General features: G+C 37.7%; 1 protein-coding gene across 5 annotated transcripts in view; it reads left to right on the plus strand.

The window, feature by feature from the left end:
* NCOA1 (nuclear receptor coactivator 1) overlaps nt 1-17357 on the plus strand; it is a 197895-nt gene that overhangs the window by 178129 nt on the left and 2409 nt on the right. For 3 of the 5 annotated variants that reach the window (XM_082671912.1, XM_082671914.1, XM_082671913.1), the window contains exons 18-20: nt 2669-2843; nt 8174-8357; nt 13551-13640. In XM_082671912.1, coding sequence (XP_082528038.1) covers nt 2669-2843; nt 8174-8357; nt 13551-13640 — 449 coding nt within the window. Of the gene's footprint in view, nt 1-2668; nt 2844-8173; nt 8358-13550; nt 13641-17288; nt 17346-17357 lie in introns of all 5 variants that reach the window. The other 2 variants (XM_082671916.1, XM_082671915.1) reach the window with 1 other exon arrangement.

Raw genomic sequence — 17357 nt, forward strand, 5'->3', positions numbered from 1 at the left:
AAGAAGAAAAATCAGTCATCAAAATCAACCCAGAGGGCTTCCCTGGTGGCGCAGTGGTTGAGAGTCTGCCTGCCAATGCAGGGGACACAGGTTTGTGCCCCGGTCCGGGAAGATCCCACATGCCGCGGAGCAGCTGGGCCCGTGAGCCATGGCCACTGAGCCTGCGTGTCCAGAGCCTGTGCCCCGCAACAGAAGAGGCCACAACAGTGAGAGGCCCGCGTACCGCAAAAAAAAAAAAAAAAAAAAAAAAAATCAACCCAGAAATTTCACAGGTGTTAGAATTAAAACAGTTAAAAATTATACATTTATTCTGTATGTTCAAGAAGCTAGAGGAAAGCTTGAACGTGTTAACTAAAAGTATGAAAGATATAAATAAAACCAAAATGAAACTTCTGGAGATAAAAACTACAGTGTCTGAGATGAAAAATACACTGGATGGGATAAGCAGCAGATTAGACATTATAAAAGAAAAAGTTAGTGAACTTGAAGGTATAACAATGGAAACTATACAAAATGAAATCAGAGAGAATACTGAAAAGGTAGTAATTTACTCCAAATTGATCTTGTAATTACACAATCCGTATCTAAATATCAACATGCTTTTGGGAGAAATTGACAAGCTTCTCCTACAATTTATATGGAAATGCAAAGGACCTAGAGTAACCGAGACAATTTTGCAAATTAAGAATAAAGTTGGGGGACTTCCCTGGTGGCGCAGTGGTTAAGAATCCTCCTGCCAATGCAGGGGACACGGGTTTGATCCCTGGTCCCGGAAGATCCCACACGCCATGGAGCAGCTAAGCCTGTGCACCACAACTACTGAGCCTGCCCTCTAGAGCCCACAAGCCACAACTACTGAAGCCCGTGCACCTAGAGCCCGTGCTCCGCAACAGGAGAAGCCCATGCACCGCAACAAAGAGTAGTCCCCACTCGCCACAACTAGAGAAAGCCTGAGCACAGTTACGCAGACCCAACACAGCCAAAAGTAAAAATAAATGAATAAATTTATATTAAAAAAAAGAATAAAGTTGGTTGACTACCAGTTTCAAAAATTATCATAAAGTTACAACAATCAAGACAGTATAGTATTAGTACAAGTATAGACATACATATCACTGCAACAGAATAAAAAGTCCAGATATAAACCCTTACTTTTATGGTCAGTTGATTTTCAACACAGTTATATCAATGGTTACTAATAAGCACTATCCTGAATAGAAAGGAACAAACTACTGATAAATGCTACTTCAGCGTAATGTTTCACTCAACATTATGCTGAGAGAAAGGCACCAGACACAAAAGACCTCACGTGATTACATTTATATGAAGTTTCCAATAAAAGGCAAATCTGTGGGGACAGAAAGCAGATCAATGGTTGCCTGAAGCTAGAGGTGGGCGTGGGAAGTGACTGCAAACAAACACAAAGGAATTTGAGATATGATGAAAATGTCTAAACTGGATTGTGGTGCTGGTTGCACAACTCTATAAATTTACTAAAAATCATTGACTTGTGCAGTTCAGTGGGTGAATTTGATGCTATATAGAGTACGTATCAGTAAAGCTTAAAAAAAGAGACAGGGAAGGGAAGCAGTGCCCATAAAGACAACTGAGGAGGAGCAGCCGACAATACTTTCATTTCATGAGTGGGTTTTTCTTACCTTTTTCCCTCTTCAACTTATTTTTTTAAGCTTTTTAAAATTATTTTTATTGATGCATACTTGACATAACATTATATTAGTTTCAGGTGTATAACATGATGATTTGATATTTTGTATATATTATAAAACGATCACCACAGTAAGTCCGATTACCATCTACTACCGTACATAGTTACAATTTTTTTTTTCTCATGATGAGAACTTTCAAGATCCACTCTCCTAGCTACTTTCAAATATGCAGTACGGTATTATTAACTATAGTCACTGTGCTATACATTACGTCCCCGTGACTTATTTTTTTCTTCCCATTCTACTGAGATATAAGTGACATACAGCACTGTATGAGTTTAAGGTATACAGCATAATGATTTGACTTACTTCATACATCATGAAATGTTTATCACAAGTTTAGTGAACATCTGTCATCGTGTATCCTTTTCAACTTATTTTTATTACACAAGCAATCTGTCATGTGTGCTCATATTTTTTTTTTACACTTAAAAATTCATGTAGTCAGGGCTTCCCTGGTGGCGCAGTGGTTGAGAGTCCGCCTGCCAATGCAGGGGACACAGGTCCGTGCCCCGGTCCAGGAAGATCCCACATGCCGCGGAGCGGCTGGGCCCGTGAGCCATGGCCGCTGAGCCTGCGCGTCCGGAGCCTGTGCTCCGCAACGGGAGAGGCCACAGCAGTGAGAGGCCCGCGTACCACAAAAAAAAAAAAAAAAAATTCATATAGTCAGAAAAGAACAGAAAAGAAAATCATACATAATCATGGTACCCGAATCAATATCTTGGTGAATGGAAACGTTCTTCCAAATCTCTTTTATATGTTTATTTGTCTGTTTATACTGAAATTTCCTGTTTTGTTTTTAAGGAACTGAAATTTTTCCTACTCTGTTGAATAGGCTGTTTCTAACTATATTATGACAGATCCTTCTGGGTTTTTTTTTCTTTTATGGGGTTAATAAATATATAGTATATTCACGTAAATTAATTTGTGTCAATTTGTAGGAATGGTTCCCCAAGGTGAGGCCAACTTTTCTCCATCTCTAAGCCCTGGGAGCTCCATGGTGCCGATGCCAATCCCTCCTCCTCAGAGCTCTCTGCTCCAGCAGACTCCACCCACTTCTGGCTACCAGTCACCAGACATGAAGGCCTGGCAGCAAGGAGCAATGGGAAACAACAAGTAAGGGGGCATTTTTATATATGAGCATCCCTGATACTCTGCAGCACATAAGAACAAATATGCCTTCACAATCCAAATAGAAGATTATTAGCTACTATCCATTTGCAAATTCAAGGAACTGAATTTTATGTTATCAGCAAATAGCGATTTTTAAGTCCTTTAAGTTTCAAGTCAATTTTAAGGCAAATTTGTGTGTTTACAGTATAGAAAAGTACTGTAAACCTTTTCATCCCACTCCCAGCACACCTGAGGAATATGATCGACTCCTATGAGTAACAGAGCTTCGCTGGGACAGATTTAGGGATGAGTACTTCTTAAAAAATCATTCTTTATAAAAACACTTAAAAATCTTAAAAATCTAAAGCAAGAATGGCAAAATGTTAGAATTCAATAGAGCTGAATAGTGGGCACACGGTTTCACTCTTCTCAGTATGTTTGAAGGATTTCATAGCAACAGCAAAGGTTTTTAAGTCTTCTAAGGTCATTCTACCTTACCTAGCTTTTTGAATCTCTGGATTTTCAGTGGCCTTGTTTTACCCATTTTACTGAAAATTATCTTACTAAAGTCATTTTTCCCCCCAAATCGTGGCTGCTGAACTTTTCACACATCACTTGAGTTTTATAAAGGTTTTAATTTGGTTGTGTCTTGATTCTAATGACAAGGAAGCCGTTTGATCTGACAACATAATAAGGTAGTTAAAGTTGAAAACTTAAGACCATATTCTCTTAAAGTTCATTGAAAGGTAAGAGAGGAAATCTTCCTGTTAGAGAACTGTGTAGCTCTCAGTGAGGACTGATGTAAACTAGGTAGAAATGGAACAGTCTGTGTGATGTGCAAGAACTTAGTCTTCTGCTGTGTTCTAATCCCAGCTTCCTATACTCACTTTAGATTCCATGGTCTATCTTTATAATTACTCCCTTACAGGCACTCTCAGCTCCCTTGCCCACCTCTCCCTCTGTTGCACTTATGCCTAGCAAAATGCTCCCTAATGAAATCCAACTAAACTCTCGCTCCATACCTACACCTAAGCATCTGAATGTGCCCTGAGGAAAAAAAAAACACAGTCATGCTGACAGATCTGCTCCCCTTCACAGTTAAATCCCTTCCTCTCCTTCCATTTCGTATTGAATCTGTCAGGCTTTCATCCCTACCTTTCCACCACAAGTATTCTTATCAAGGTCCTCAATGTCCTTTACAATGGCAAATGCAATGAGCATTGATAGCACTTGACATATTTGAGCATGTACTCTTTCTTGGAGTTCTGTGTTCGTTTGGTTTCTGGAACAACTTTCTCTCCTGAGAAAGGTGACTCTCTTCCTAACCCTCAGTCTCCTCTGCTGGATCTTCCTCATCTCCCTGACCTCCATTTTAGGGCCTCAGAGCTCATTCTAGGACCTCTTCCCCATATCTGCTTGCTCCCTTAGTTATATCATTCAGTTTTACTATATAAATGCCTGTCCCTATGCTTATGACTCCTAAATTTAAGTCTCTAGCCCAGACTTCTCCCCTGAACACCATACTGTATATACCACAGCCGAATCGACATCTCTACTTAGAAGTCTAATAGGCATCTCAAACATAACATGACAAAAACGAAAGTGATATTCTTCCCCAAACCTGCTCGTCTCATACTTTTTTCACATCTCAATAAACAACTCTATTCTTCCAGTTATTCAGAAGACAACCTTTTCTCTTTCTCTCACATCCCACATCAAACATCCATCAGCAAATCACATCAGCTTCTTAGCAGCTCTCACTCCTTACTGTCCCACTTGTACACTTTAGCGCAAGCCAGCATCATCCTTTTCCTAGACCACTGCAGTGGCCTCCTGTCTTCCTGCTTCCACCCTTGCTCCACTACAGTTTAGTCTCCACATGGTAGCCAGAGTGATGCTTTTAAAACGTGAGGCAAGATATCAGCCCTTTACTCAGAACACTCCAACTTATTCAAAATACAATATAGGGCCTCTGATGCCCTACATAATCTTGCTCCAGGATACCTCTCTGACCTCATCTGCTATTCTCATCACTCATTCTGCCGTACTGGCTTCTGTTTATTCCTCTGTTCCTCAGATGTGCCAAGTACATTGCAAACTCAGGGCCTTTGCATTTTTAAATCCCTCTGCTGGAATGTTCTTCTCTCAGTAGCCACATGGATTTCTCTCTCATACTTCAAGTCTCTTCTTAAAAAATGTCACTTTATTAGACATAGATATTGAATGTCACCATATTAAACTTCCCTGACCATCATTTCTAAACAGCATTTCCCACCTCTTAGTCCCTCCTTTCCCTTCTTTATTTCTCTTTATCATGCTTAACATCTGACATACTGTGTGTTAGTCTATTTACGGTCTGTCTCCTCCAACTAGAATATAAGCCTCAGAAGAGCAAGGACTTTTTGTTTACTTGTATATGTCCATCCTTTAGAACAAGTAAGCACTTAATATACATCTGTTGAACAAATGAGTGTAGAGATTCCCTATTCCTACCTAACTCATTTTTTGGATGCAGATTCAAATATGGACTTGAGTTTTTGTTGCACTTTCTATAAACTTTTGACTTTCCCGAATCATTTGAGAAAGAAAATAGTTATCACCAACTCTTCAAACATTCACACTTGCTTATTTGGTTCATGTATAAAAGTTTATTAGTCAACACAGGCAATATATAGTTTGTGATCACTCACTGTCTCTTTTGCACAGTGCAAGATACCACAAGGAACTGGGGAAAACAGCCCCTGTTGTCAACTTACCTAGAGTGTAGTTAATGACAGGAGTAGGTCGGAGAGAAGTAAAACATGAAACAAAGACTCATTAAGCAGAATGATGTAATAGAGCTCAGAGACAGTGTAATGTGATTCTTTTTCATTATCTCTTTGGTAGCAAGAGAAATAAAGGGTTAAACAAACTTATTTGTCCAGGAACTGGACAGTGTTACTGTGTAACTCTAGTCACAAAGGAGAATCCCAGGGCTTATTAGCATTTTAAAGGCAGAGGTCTAACCTCTGTGGTTTAACCCTTTGTTTCTGAGACTTATTTGACCAGAAACTCCTCCTTGCTTGTTAATACCTGTAATATCTATGGAACCTACTTTAGGCCAAAGTTGTCATCTTTCCCTTTTCCCCCCATGATTTAAGGGCTACCAAATACCTGGTGCTAGCGTAAGGAAACTGTGATAACTGCCATGAGGCAAATCAGGAAAGCAGGTGAGGGAGGGGTCCAGGAAAGTGTGAGGAAGGGGGCCTTCATGCATTGGGCCTAAGGTGCCAGTGAACCCCACAGTCCATTCCAGGACCTGGAACAGTGATTGATGCTGCAGAAGGGCTTGATCTTCTTCCCATGAGGGAAGAAACTAAAATGGAGCTATTGGCAGGAGTAGTTTGAAAGAACTTAGGCTAATATACAGTCCCAAATATAATTTGAAAAGAAATTAAATCCTAAACTTTTTTCACTAAGTATGACATCATTGCAGTCCTTGAAGCTGCTGCATGCATTAACTTACATAGCCCTGCGCCTTCACAGTGGTGATTTATGTATCAGTTGCAAATGAGCACTGTCTAAGGCAGAAATGTTCTCATTAGAAAATGGGCAGTAGACTAATGGTTTTTTCCCTCATCTTTAGCTGTGGGGACACTGTCTGACAAGCATACACACTGTACAGACATTAATGGTCCACAGATGCATTATTGACCATTTCCTAGGCATATAATTTTCTTTGAGCATTTGTGTTTTATAATTACTTGGGGAAAATTTGCTACTTTTCTTCAGACATGATGAATAGGCTGTTTCTCAGCCTGTTAATTTCAGTATGATTACCTTAATTTACCAGAAGCTGTAAACGTTAGTACATCCTGCTTACCTCCCAAGAGCAAGCAAGGAATAGATAAGCCATTGATGGGATAAATAATTTTTGAAATCAAATTCTTCAGAATAAACATTAAAATAGGTGGAATTTTACCAGCAGCTTATTGTTTAAAAATTGATAGATAATCACAAAACATTTGGTGTTTTTTTTGGAACTTACCAAAGACATAGTTCATATTATTTTCCTTTAGATGTGTATATCTGTATCACTTAGAATCTGGGGGGTTCAGATATAAAGTTTCAAATTGTATTTACTTGGAGTTTATTCCATACTATTCTATCTGCTAATAGAAACTGGTTTAACATTTGAGATCCTTGGTGTAACCACAGTCCAGACCTTGGTGGTGAAGAAGGAAGTCTAAAACAAGCCCTCTGAAAACCATAACTGGCATTGCATTTTGCTTCCTAGAAAAGACATGAAGCTATCTTCAGGCCTGAGAAAACCTTTGAAGTCTTCAAAAATATTACATTTTCCAAATAAAAATATCTGGTATATACTTCTTGGTTTCCTCTTAGTTTATAGCATATTGAAAATGGCCAGAAGCTGAATCCTTGAGAAGTGACAGCAAGCGGTAGGACACTGAATAAAGGCTCTCGAATTTTAATGTGCGTAAGTAGTTAGAAATGCAGCTTTCCATACCCACCCCCAGAAAATATGATTTACTAGGGCTGGGGTAAGGCCTGAGAGTCTCAATTTTCAATGAATACCAGGGAATTCTCTTGCAGATGGTCTCTGTACTACACTTCAAAAAACATTGGTATACATACAGTAAAATCTATCAACAAAAGCAACCTCATCAGTTGACAGCACTGAGTAATAACCCATGTCCACAATTAATTCATTCATCAGATATTTACTGAGTGCCTGCTGCTGTATGTCATTTATTAGTAGAGACAAGGAATAAATGGAACAAAATATCATCACTTCCCCCAGGTGTTAACTCTAAGAGAATATACAAGCAATCACAATATAAGAATGCTACCTTTGAATCATTCATTCCTTTGTTAATTTATTCAATGAACATTTATTGAAGACTAATATATATGCCAGGTACTTTGCTTAAATAGGATATTCTCTGTTTAAGAAGATAAAATAGTGTAATAAATATTAGAATGATTTTGATGTTTAAGTGGGTAAACCAGTTATCTGGAAGATTTACTTCTGTGGAAAACTTCCTTTCTTAGTTATTTGAATAATTGAAGTTTAACAACTCTGATACTAAGCCAGATAATTATGACTTAAAATGAGGTCTTTTTAGTTATTAAACCCCTTGAGCAGAGTTCAAAGTGCATCTGAATGATACTTAGTTCTTATATATTATAATAAGATAAAATCTTACACATAACTTAGGAATATAAAATATTTTCTTTGGAATTCCATCTGATAATTTAGAAAAAGAGTCCACACACATTATCCCCATGTTCATGATCAGTGGATGTAATTGAGATTGTTTTTGAGTTAACAGTGTGTTCAGTCAAGCTGTCCAGAACCAGCCCACGCCTGCACAGCCAGGAGTGTACAACAATATGAGCATCACCGTGTCCATGGCAGGTGGAAACACAAATGTTCAGAACATGAACCCAATGATGGGCCAGATGCAGATGAGCTCTTTGCAGATGCCAGGCATGAATACTGTGTGCCCTGAGCAGGTAAGTGGCACAACTGGCACACTTGCTACACACACACATAGTGCTCTATATCACACCACACTGCAATTCATTATTCCAAGGAAATCAGGAATGTTCAGTTACCTGTCAAAAATAACCACACTTCTTTTTCTTTCCCACTATCTTTTGCTAATTACTATTTATTAAGATATACAATGGAAATTTTGACAGACCTTGTAAGATTTTAGTCTCACGAGATTTTAGTGTTTTAGATTTATTATAAAATGATACATATAATACATTGACTTGGAACTTACCCCTTTATATTTTGAACACATTTTCTTCATTTCTCCCTTTCAGTTCAACAAACTCAGTACTTACTATATACAAAGATAGCTCTGTGGGCAATAATATTAACAAGTTGGGGAGGCACAACCTGAACAAAGGATTAGTTGAATAATAGGACAGAACAGCTGTGTAAGAGATGGACCCCATAGGACTGTGCATATATTTCTGTCAGATTAGGGGTATATACAGTTAACCACAGAGGGTTTAAAAGAAAAAGGGTCTGATTAGGAAAGTCTTCATGGGAAATTTGCCTAAAGGAAGAGATAGAAAAGAATATTCAATACTGGTTAGCACAGCATGACCTAGACAGGAATAGATGTTGAAAAGCCTAATGAATGTTAAGGGGATGTTTATATTATATTTAGAGCAGAATTTAATTGGTAAGCTTTTTACGGGGTGTTGCAGGCCATCTAAATGTTTAGTTTATCTTGGATCCTCCTAAAGATTTTTAAGGAAAGAATGACTAAATTCAAAGTGATATTTAAAAAAATCTTTGGGTACTCCCTGTAGTTACTATTCTGTCATCAACCACAAAGTAGACTATAGTGACTCAGCTATGACCATATAGCCATAATTTATAGCAAGTCTTAAAAAACATGTAAACACTGATTACCTTTTCTATAGAATTCCTTTTTGATATGAATTTTAAAAAAAGTCCCCATTCACCAGGTATTAGCCTAATGAAGTTAGCAGGGAAAAAATCAACAACTTAGGGACTTCCCTGGTGGCACAGTGGTTAAGAATCCACCTGCCAATGCAAGGGACACGGGTTCAAGCCCTGGTCTGGGAAGATCCCACATACCACAGAGCAACTAAGCCCGTGCACCACAACTACTGAGCCTGTGTTCTGGAGCCCGTGTGCCTAGAGCCTGTGCTCCACAACAAGAGAAGCCACTGCAATGAGAAGCCTGTGCACCGCAACAAAGAGTAGCCCCCACTCGCCACAACTAGAGAAAGCCCACACACAGCAACAAAAACCCAACGCAGCCAAAAATAAAATTACTTAATTAATTAAAAAAAAATAGAACTTCATTTTAAAAAAAACTCAATGACTTAGTGATATCTTTTAGCAAAATAAAAGAACTAAATAGGATTGTTTCTTGTCCTTGTTGTTATCTTGTCGTATTTCAATTAGTAGAATTATTCACTATCTCTAGTATATTAAGACAATAATAAAAAATAAAATGAATTAGGTAAAAAGAATATTACATTTAAAATGTATTTCTTATATAGTTGGGTCTTGCTTTTTTATTCAGTTTGACAATCTCTGCCTTTTAATTGGAGTGGCTAGCCCATTTACATTTAATGTGATTATTGATATTGCTATTGAAGGTTGAAATCTCTCATCTTATTTGTTTTCTCTTTGTCCCATCTTGCCTTTTTTGGTTTAATTGAATATTTTAATTCATTTTATCTCCTTTGTTGGTTTATTAGCTATAAATAACTCTTGTTTTACTGGTGCTTTAGAGTTTATAGTATACATCTTTGTTGCCATCTACCTTCAAATGCTATTATATCACCTCATATAAATATAAAAATCTCACAATGGTTTATTTCTATTTCTCCCCTCCTGTGCTATTGTTGTACATACATATCATATCTACATATGCTAATACCCCACAATATGTTGTTAGTACTTTTTTACTTTACTTTTTTTACTTTAAACAGTCAATAATATTTTTTAAAGTTTAAATAAGTAGTTTTTATATTTCACACATAGTTATTTCCAGTGTTCTTCATTCCTTGGTGTAGATCCAAATTTCCATCTAGTATCATTCTCCTTCTTCCTGAAGGTCTTCATTTTTTATAGTGCACGTCTGCTAGTGATGAATTCTTTCAGCTTTTGTATGTCTGAAAAAGTTTTTGTTTCACCATCATCTTTGAAAGTTCTTTTCCCTGAATTCTAGGTTGGTAGTTTTAGCTTTCAGTACTTTAAAGACATTGCTCCACTGTATTTCTGATGAGATATCTGCTGTCTGTGGCTGCTTCTAAGATTACTCTCTTTATCACTGGTTTTAGGCAGTTTGATTATGATATACCTTAGTGTGATTTTCTTCATGGTTCTTGTGCCTGGGGTTCAGTCAGCCTCTTGATTCACAGGTGTATAATTTGCATCAAATTTGGAAAAGTATTGGCCATTATTTCTTCAGATATTTTTTTCTGTCACCAACTCCCTCCTCTTCTTCAGAGACTCTAATTACACATATCGTAGGCCATTTGAGTTATCCTACAGTTCACTGATTTTCTGGGTTTGGAGTTTTTTAAGGGGGTATGAGGTCAGTCATTTTTTTCTCTGTGTGTTTCATTTTGGATAGTTTTTATTGCTATAGCCTCAGATTCACAGTTCTTTTCTTTTGCAGTATCTGATAGTTTTATCTAGTATATTTTCATCTCTAGAAATTCACTTTGGACCCTTTTTATATCTTCCCTATCTCTAACATGTTCAGTCTTTCCTCTTTTTGAATATGTGAATATGGTTATTATAATAGCTGTCTTAATATTCTTGCTTGTCACTTCTAGCATCTGCATCATTTTAGGATTGGCTTCAATTAATTGATTTTTTCACTTAATTATGGATCATATTTTTCTGTTACTTTGTTTTTTTATTTTATTTTTAAAAAATTTTATTGAAGCATCATTGATTCCAATGTTGTGTTAATTTCTGCTTTTCAGCAAAGTGATTCAGTTATACTTGTATATACATTCTTTTTTAATATTCTTTTCCATTATGGTTTATCACAGGATGTTTAATATAGTTCCCTGTGCTGTACAGTAGGACCTTATTGTTTATCCATCCTATGTATAATAGTTTGCATCTGCTAATCCCAAACTCCCAATCCTTCCTGACCCTACCCCCTCACCCCCATGGCAACCACAAGTCTGTTGTCTATGTCTGTGAGTCTGTTTTTGTTTCGCAGATATGTTCATTTGTGTCGTATTTTAGATTCCACATATAAGTGATATCATATGGTACTTGTCTTTCTCTTTCTGACTGACTTCGCTTAGTATGATAATCTCTAAGTCCATCCACGTTGCTGCAAATGGCATTATTTCATTCTTTTTAATGGCTGAGTAATATTCCATTGTGTATATATACCACATCTTCTTTATCCATTTATCTGTTGATGGACATTTAGGTTGTTTCCATGTCTTGGCTATTGTAAATAGTGGTGCTGTGAACATAGGGGTGCATGTATCTTTACAAATTATAGTTTTGTCTGGGTATATGCCCAAGAGTGGGATTGCTGGTTATGGCAACGCTAATTTTAGTTTTTCGAGGAACCTCCATACTGTCTCCATAGTGGCTGCACCAATTTACATTCCCACCAGCAGTGTAAGAGGGTTCCCTTTTCTCCACACCTTCTCCAGCATGTATTGTTTGTAGACTTTTTAATGATGGCCATTCTGAACGGTGTGAAGTGATACCTCATTGTAAGTCATAGTTTTGGTTTGCATTTTTCTAATAATTAGCGATGATGAGCATCTTTTCATGTGCCTGTTGGCCATCTGTATGTCTTCTTTGGAGAAATGTCTATTTAGGTCTTCTGCCCATTTTTCGATTGGGTTGTTTGTTTCTTTGTTGTTGAATTGTATAAGCTATTTGTATATTTTGGAAATTCATCCCTAGTCAGTCACATCTTTTGCAAATATTTTCTCCCAGTCCGTAGGTTGTCTTTTCATTTTGTTTTTGGTTTCCTTTGCTGTGCAAAAGCTTATAAGTTTGACTAGTTCACATTGGTTTATTTTTGCTTTTATTTCTATTGCCTTGGGAGACTGACCTAAGAAAACATTAGTACGATTTATGTCAGAGTCTGCTACTTTGCATACCTGGTAATTTTTTATTGGATCCCAGACATGTGAATTTTACCTTGTTTATGTTCCTATAAATATTGAGATTTGTTTTGGGAAATGCTTAAATTACTTGGAAATAAACAGTTTGATTTTTTTCAGGTCTTGCTTTTTTGTTTAGTGGGACCAGAGCAGTATTTAGGATAGGGCTAATTTTACCCTACTACTAAAGCAAAACCATTCTAGTACGCTACCTGAATTATGATGTTTTCCACTCTGGCTGGTGGGATCAGGACCTGTTCCCAGCTCTGTGTGATCTTTGGGAATTATTCCATGTAAATCTTTTCAGGTGAATCTTTGCTTTGGGTAGTTCTGTAACATCCATTAGCTAGTTGATCAATACTAAGCTGCTACTCTCTGTGTTGTTCTCTCCTGATATTCTGCCCTGTGAATTCTAGCTCTATACTCTCAATTCAGGGAGACTGCCAGGTGCTGTCTGGTTCCCTGTCCTCATGCTGCAGCCTGGAAATTCTCTAGGCAGTAGGCTGGGGTAGTGGTAGGACTCACCTCAATTGTTTCCCAACCCTTAGGGGCAACTTTCCCCTTCATTGCCTTTGTCCAAGGTCTTGAGTGTGTTCATTTCATATATTTTGTCCAAATTTTTAGTTGATTCAGGCAGAGGATAAATCTAATTCCTGTTACTGAATCTTGACTGGAAGTGGAAGTCTTTTGCTAATTAACTTTCACGAGTGTTGAATTAACTTTTTATTGAAGTATCATCTGTAAGGATATACAGAAAAGTATACGACTAGATGAATTTTGGCAAACTGAACACATCTTTTCAACTATCACCTAGATCGAGAAACAGAACATTACCAGCCGCACCCCAAAGGTTCTCCCCACACTCCCTTGCATGTCTGTCTACTTCTGCAAAGGGAACCACTGTCCTGACTTCTAACAGCACAGTAAATTTCTAAGCTTGTTATTTCTGCTCTCCTCCTATTACTTTTCTGTCAGTGAGATTGTTTTTCATTGAGGAATTTGGTCTGCAACGTAAACAACTAGTTTGTAATTTGGTCTTGTACTTATCTTTAATAGATAAATGATCCAGCACTGAGACACACAGGCCTCTACTGCAACCAGCTCTCATCCACTGACCTTCTCAAAACAGAAGCAGATGGAACCCAGGTCAGTAAGAAAACTCTAAGCCCAGAGCTGTCAAGTTTTCTCTAGATACACAGGAATCTCTGTGTAGCATCGCGGTTAAGAGCCTGACCTTGAGAGTCAGACCTGGTTGTGAGTCCTGACTCTGCTCTTCTTAGCTGTGTCATCCTGGGCATGTTAGGGAACTTTCCTGAGCTGCCGTATAACCAACAGAACTGATGAGATACCTGCTTAGAGGATTATGAGAAGGTTAAATGAGATAAGCTTTCAGAAAGGTTAATCCAATGTTTAGACAGGATAAGCGATCACAAATGGTGACCACTAATTGCTATTTGTAAATAAACACAGTGCTAAAACTCATGTGTAATCAGAATACCTCAAAAGAGTTCAATAAATTCAGACAAAACAGAATGCGTACTGTGTACTCTGCCTCCTTTTAGAAGTTTGTTTCAAAACAATACAAATAACAAGGGTGGCCACTTTCCTATATCAGCATAAATTAAGATATTTTTTAAAAAACACAGGCCTTATGCAAAGGTGGAGATACAAAGAAACGTGAGACATGTTTGCTCTTTAGGTGAACTGTGGGGAGAAGTGAGGAAAGGAAGCTTCATTTGTGGAATGCTTATGATTTGCCAGGCATTGTGTTAGGCACTATCTGCTTTATCTCATGTAAACATCACTGTAACCCTATGAAGGAGTTAGTTTTCCTTTTTTTTCACAGATGAAGAAACAGAACCTGAGGTGATTTAACTACATATACAATTCACAAACTAGAAAGTGGCAGAGCTGAGGTTCAAACCCAGGTCTTTCTAACACCAAAGTTCATGCTTTTTCTGCCATACCACTTAGGGCCTGTCGAAAGATAAAACATACAGACAAATGCACGTAAATTATTACATAACCAAAGAAGGCAAACTCAAATTTATTACAAGTAACAAGAGCCATAAGCATTAAAAGAAAGGAGAAATTCCTGAGGTTGTCAGAGAGCATTTATGTAGGAGATAGGAGTGAACTGGGCCTTGAAGGAGGCAAGTGAAGGAGAAAGGTACTGTGGTTTTTGGAGGCTGAGGAAGGGGGTGAGCTTGGAAGTCCAGGAGATTGGAAGTTAGAGGGCACAGAGACAGGGAAACAGTAATATCAGCATAGTCCTGGGAAGCCAAATCCACTGAGCATAAAGGGTTTGTAATAAGAATTCACAGGAATTAAAATTGGTAAAGTAGATTGGATCAAATTTCCAGGGGCCTTGAATACTAAACTCTAAGGAATTTGGATTCAGTCCTACAAAGGAAGCATCATCCCTGAAGGGGAACAGTGAGAAGAGTGCTAGTTTAAGCTTCACCTTGAGGGGGGAAGAGGGAAAAGGAAGAGCACTGGACAGCCAGCTCAGAAAGAGGAAAGCCAGTTAGGAAACTATGTGCATAGTTGGAGCATCGGGAAATAGGATCTGAGTCCTGTGATGGTGAAGAGAGGATTTTGTGCTGAGGGAAATGAAGTCTTTATTCACTAGAAGTTTTTAAAAGTCTCCTACTTACAGAGACATATACTTACGACAAAACAACTAAGTTTTAAAGTTCCTGAGTCCTGGGATAGTACGTGAATTGAAGTAAAAACTCTGTTGGAAAATCTTAAGAGGTTGGGACTCAGCTCTCACATCACTCTTCTCATTGGGCAAAGCATAAGTTTTGTTTTCGTGTTGCTTTGCCTGTCTGTGAAGGTATAGCAATATCAGAAGTCCTCTGAGGTCTGGTCTAAGTCACCATGTTTTTAAGTAATAATTCAAAAAGGCTGAGATGTGTACTTTTTGGAGTTTGGTATCTTTTTAATAAAGCATTCTTTTTAAAGCAGCAGAATTTTCTCTCCAGTTTGTTTTATCATGCCTTTATCAAAAATTTTTTAAGTGTTTGGGGGCACAAACACCTTATGCTCTGCCCCAGTATTTCATATGTTGAAACATATAAACATGAAATTTTATGTTAATTTTTTAAAAAATCAGTCATTGCCTAAATGCACTATAGTTTGTGCTCACGTTAAGTTTCAGTGGCAGAATCTTCTTTCTGTGGTAGCCCATCATGAAATCTCTATTTGCTCTAATGTTTTTGTATTTGCCAGACAAAAGCTGGAGAGTGAGTTGGATAGAAATATAGAAACAGATGTACAGAAAAGGAGACGGAAAAGAACAAGGAGAGAAGGAGTAGGGGAGGATAGAGGGCTAGCTGCACTTGGAGAGCTGGGATGGGGAAGAGGAGAGAACAGGAAAAGAACACAGAATAGAGAAGGCGGAAGAAGGCTGGTAGGGGAATTGTTGACATAGAGAGAGAGGAAGGCCAGGGTTGGAGCTCTAGAAGGAAAAGAGTAGGAATGAGAAGTTATAGAGAACAAAGGTGGGTGGAGGGCACAGAGGCAGCTGGGGAGTAGACTCAGAGCTGGTGTATGTTATGTACCTGAGGAAGAGCCCAAAAGAAGAAGAAAACAAATGGGAGCCAATGGGGACAAGAAGCAAAATTTGGGAAACTGGGGGAAAGAGGAGGATGAGAGAGAGGGTGAGGACAGAAACAATACGAATCTAAATAAAGGTTTAATTCATCAGACACTAAAAAAGCTCAGCTCAAGAACTATCTGCCTTATCCGACAGAGTAGAGTGGAGGTGTAGGTGCATCGTGAGGAAAAAACATCAGGGGTTAGACTGATGGAGAAATTGGATGGTCGGAACATTTGACAATTGGCCAATTAAGGTTGATGGAAAACAACTTTTGTTCAATTAAGATAGAAAAGTTTTCAGAAACACTGAGTGTAATTGACATGAATTTAGTGATGAACAAAAAAATCTATCACTAATCTAAAATACTTCATGAACCTATTTAAACATGAGGCACAAGTTTGCCAAATGCTGAGACACTTAGATAGATGCACTTGGATACCTTAGAAAGCATCTCCATTCTTGGTCTGGAACATTCACAAGTGTGATATTGGCCTAATCAGTTCTACAGATGACTTTTTAATAAGGCTGATTGTTGAAGACTAACTTCTGGCTTTGTTTTCCTGATAGAAAATGTTAAAACTGTGTAACCTTAGACTTTTTAAAGGAATACATGTATTATTACTGAAAGTAGTTAAAGGGAAAATTCACACTGTTCTCAGCTAGTAGTTTACTGTTATTTTTAGCTCATGTGTTTAAATGGATTGTCTATCAGGAAAAATAAGTTAAATATAAAATTTTTATTTGTTCTAATATTTTGCTGTAATTCTAAAGGCAATATGTAAAGGAGCTATGTAATAGTATATTTAGATACTACACAAATCTTCTGGACATTAATTTTAGTGATACTGATGTCCTATTTACTGAGCTGTGGTGGTTTTTATTTTGCTAATACTGGGTTAAAGCCCTTAATTTTCTAACATCATAAAGATTTTTTTATCCTATTAAAGTCATCCATAGAATGCTTTTATAACCAGTTTTCCAAATAATATACCTATTTTTTAAACCCACCACTGGATACCCAGACTGAAACTGGGCTTTTCCCAATCTTGGCAATATTAGCAATGATGCTCATTTTCAGTATTGATGGCAACCCTGTAGGAGGCTTGACCATTCCAATTTTGATTTTATTTTTAAAGTGTGAACTTTCCAGAACCCTGAGCAAAATGAGTGCAGCGATTTTCTTTTTGTAGGACAAGAAGACAGAAGAGTTCTTCTCTGTGGTGACTACAGACTAGAGGAATGCTCTAGTGAGTTTCCAC

Source organism: Grampus griseus (genome assembly GCF_964374135.1).
Source record: "Grampus griseus genome assembly, chromosome: 15".
NCBI lineage: Eukaryota > Metazoa > Chordata > Mammalia > Artiodactyla > Delphinidae > Grampus > Grampus griseus.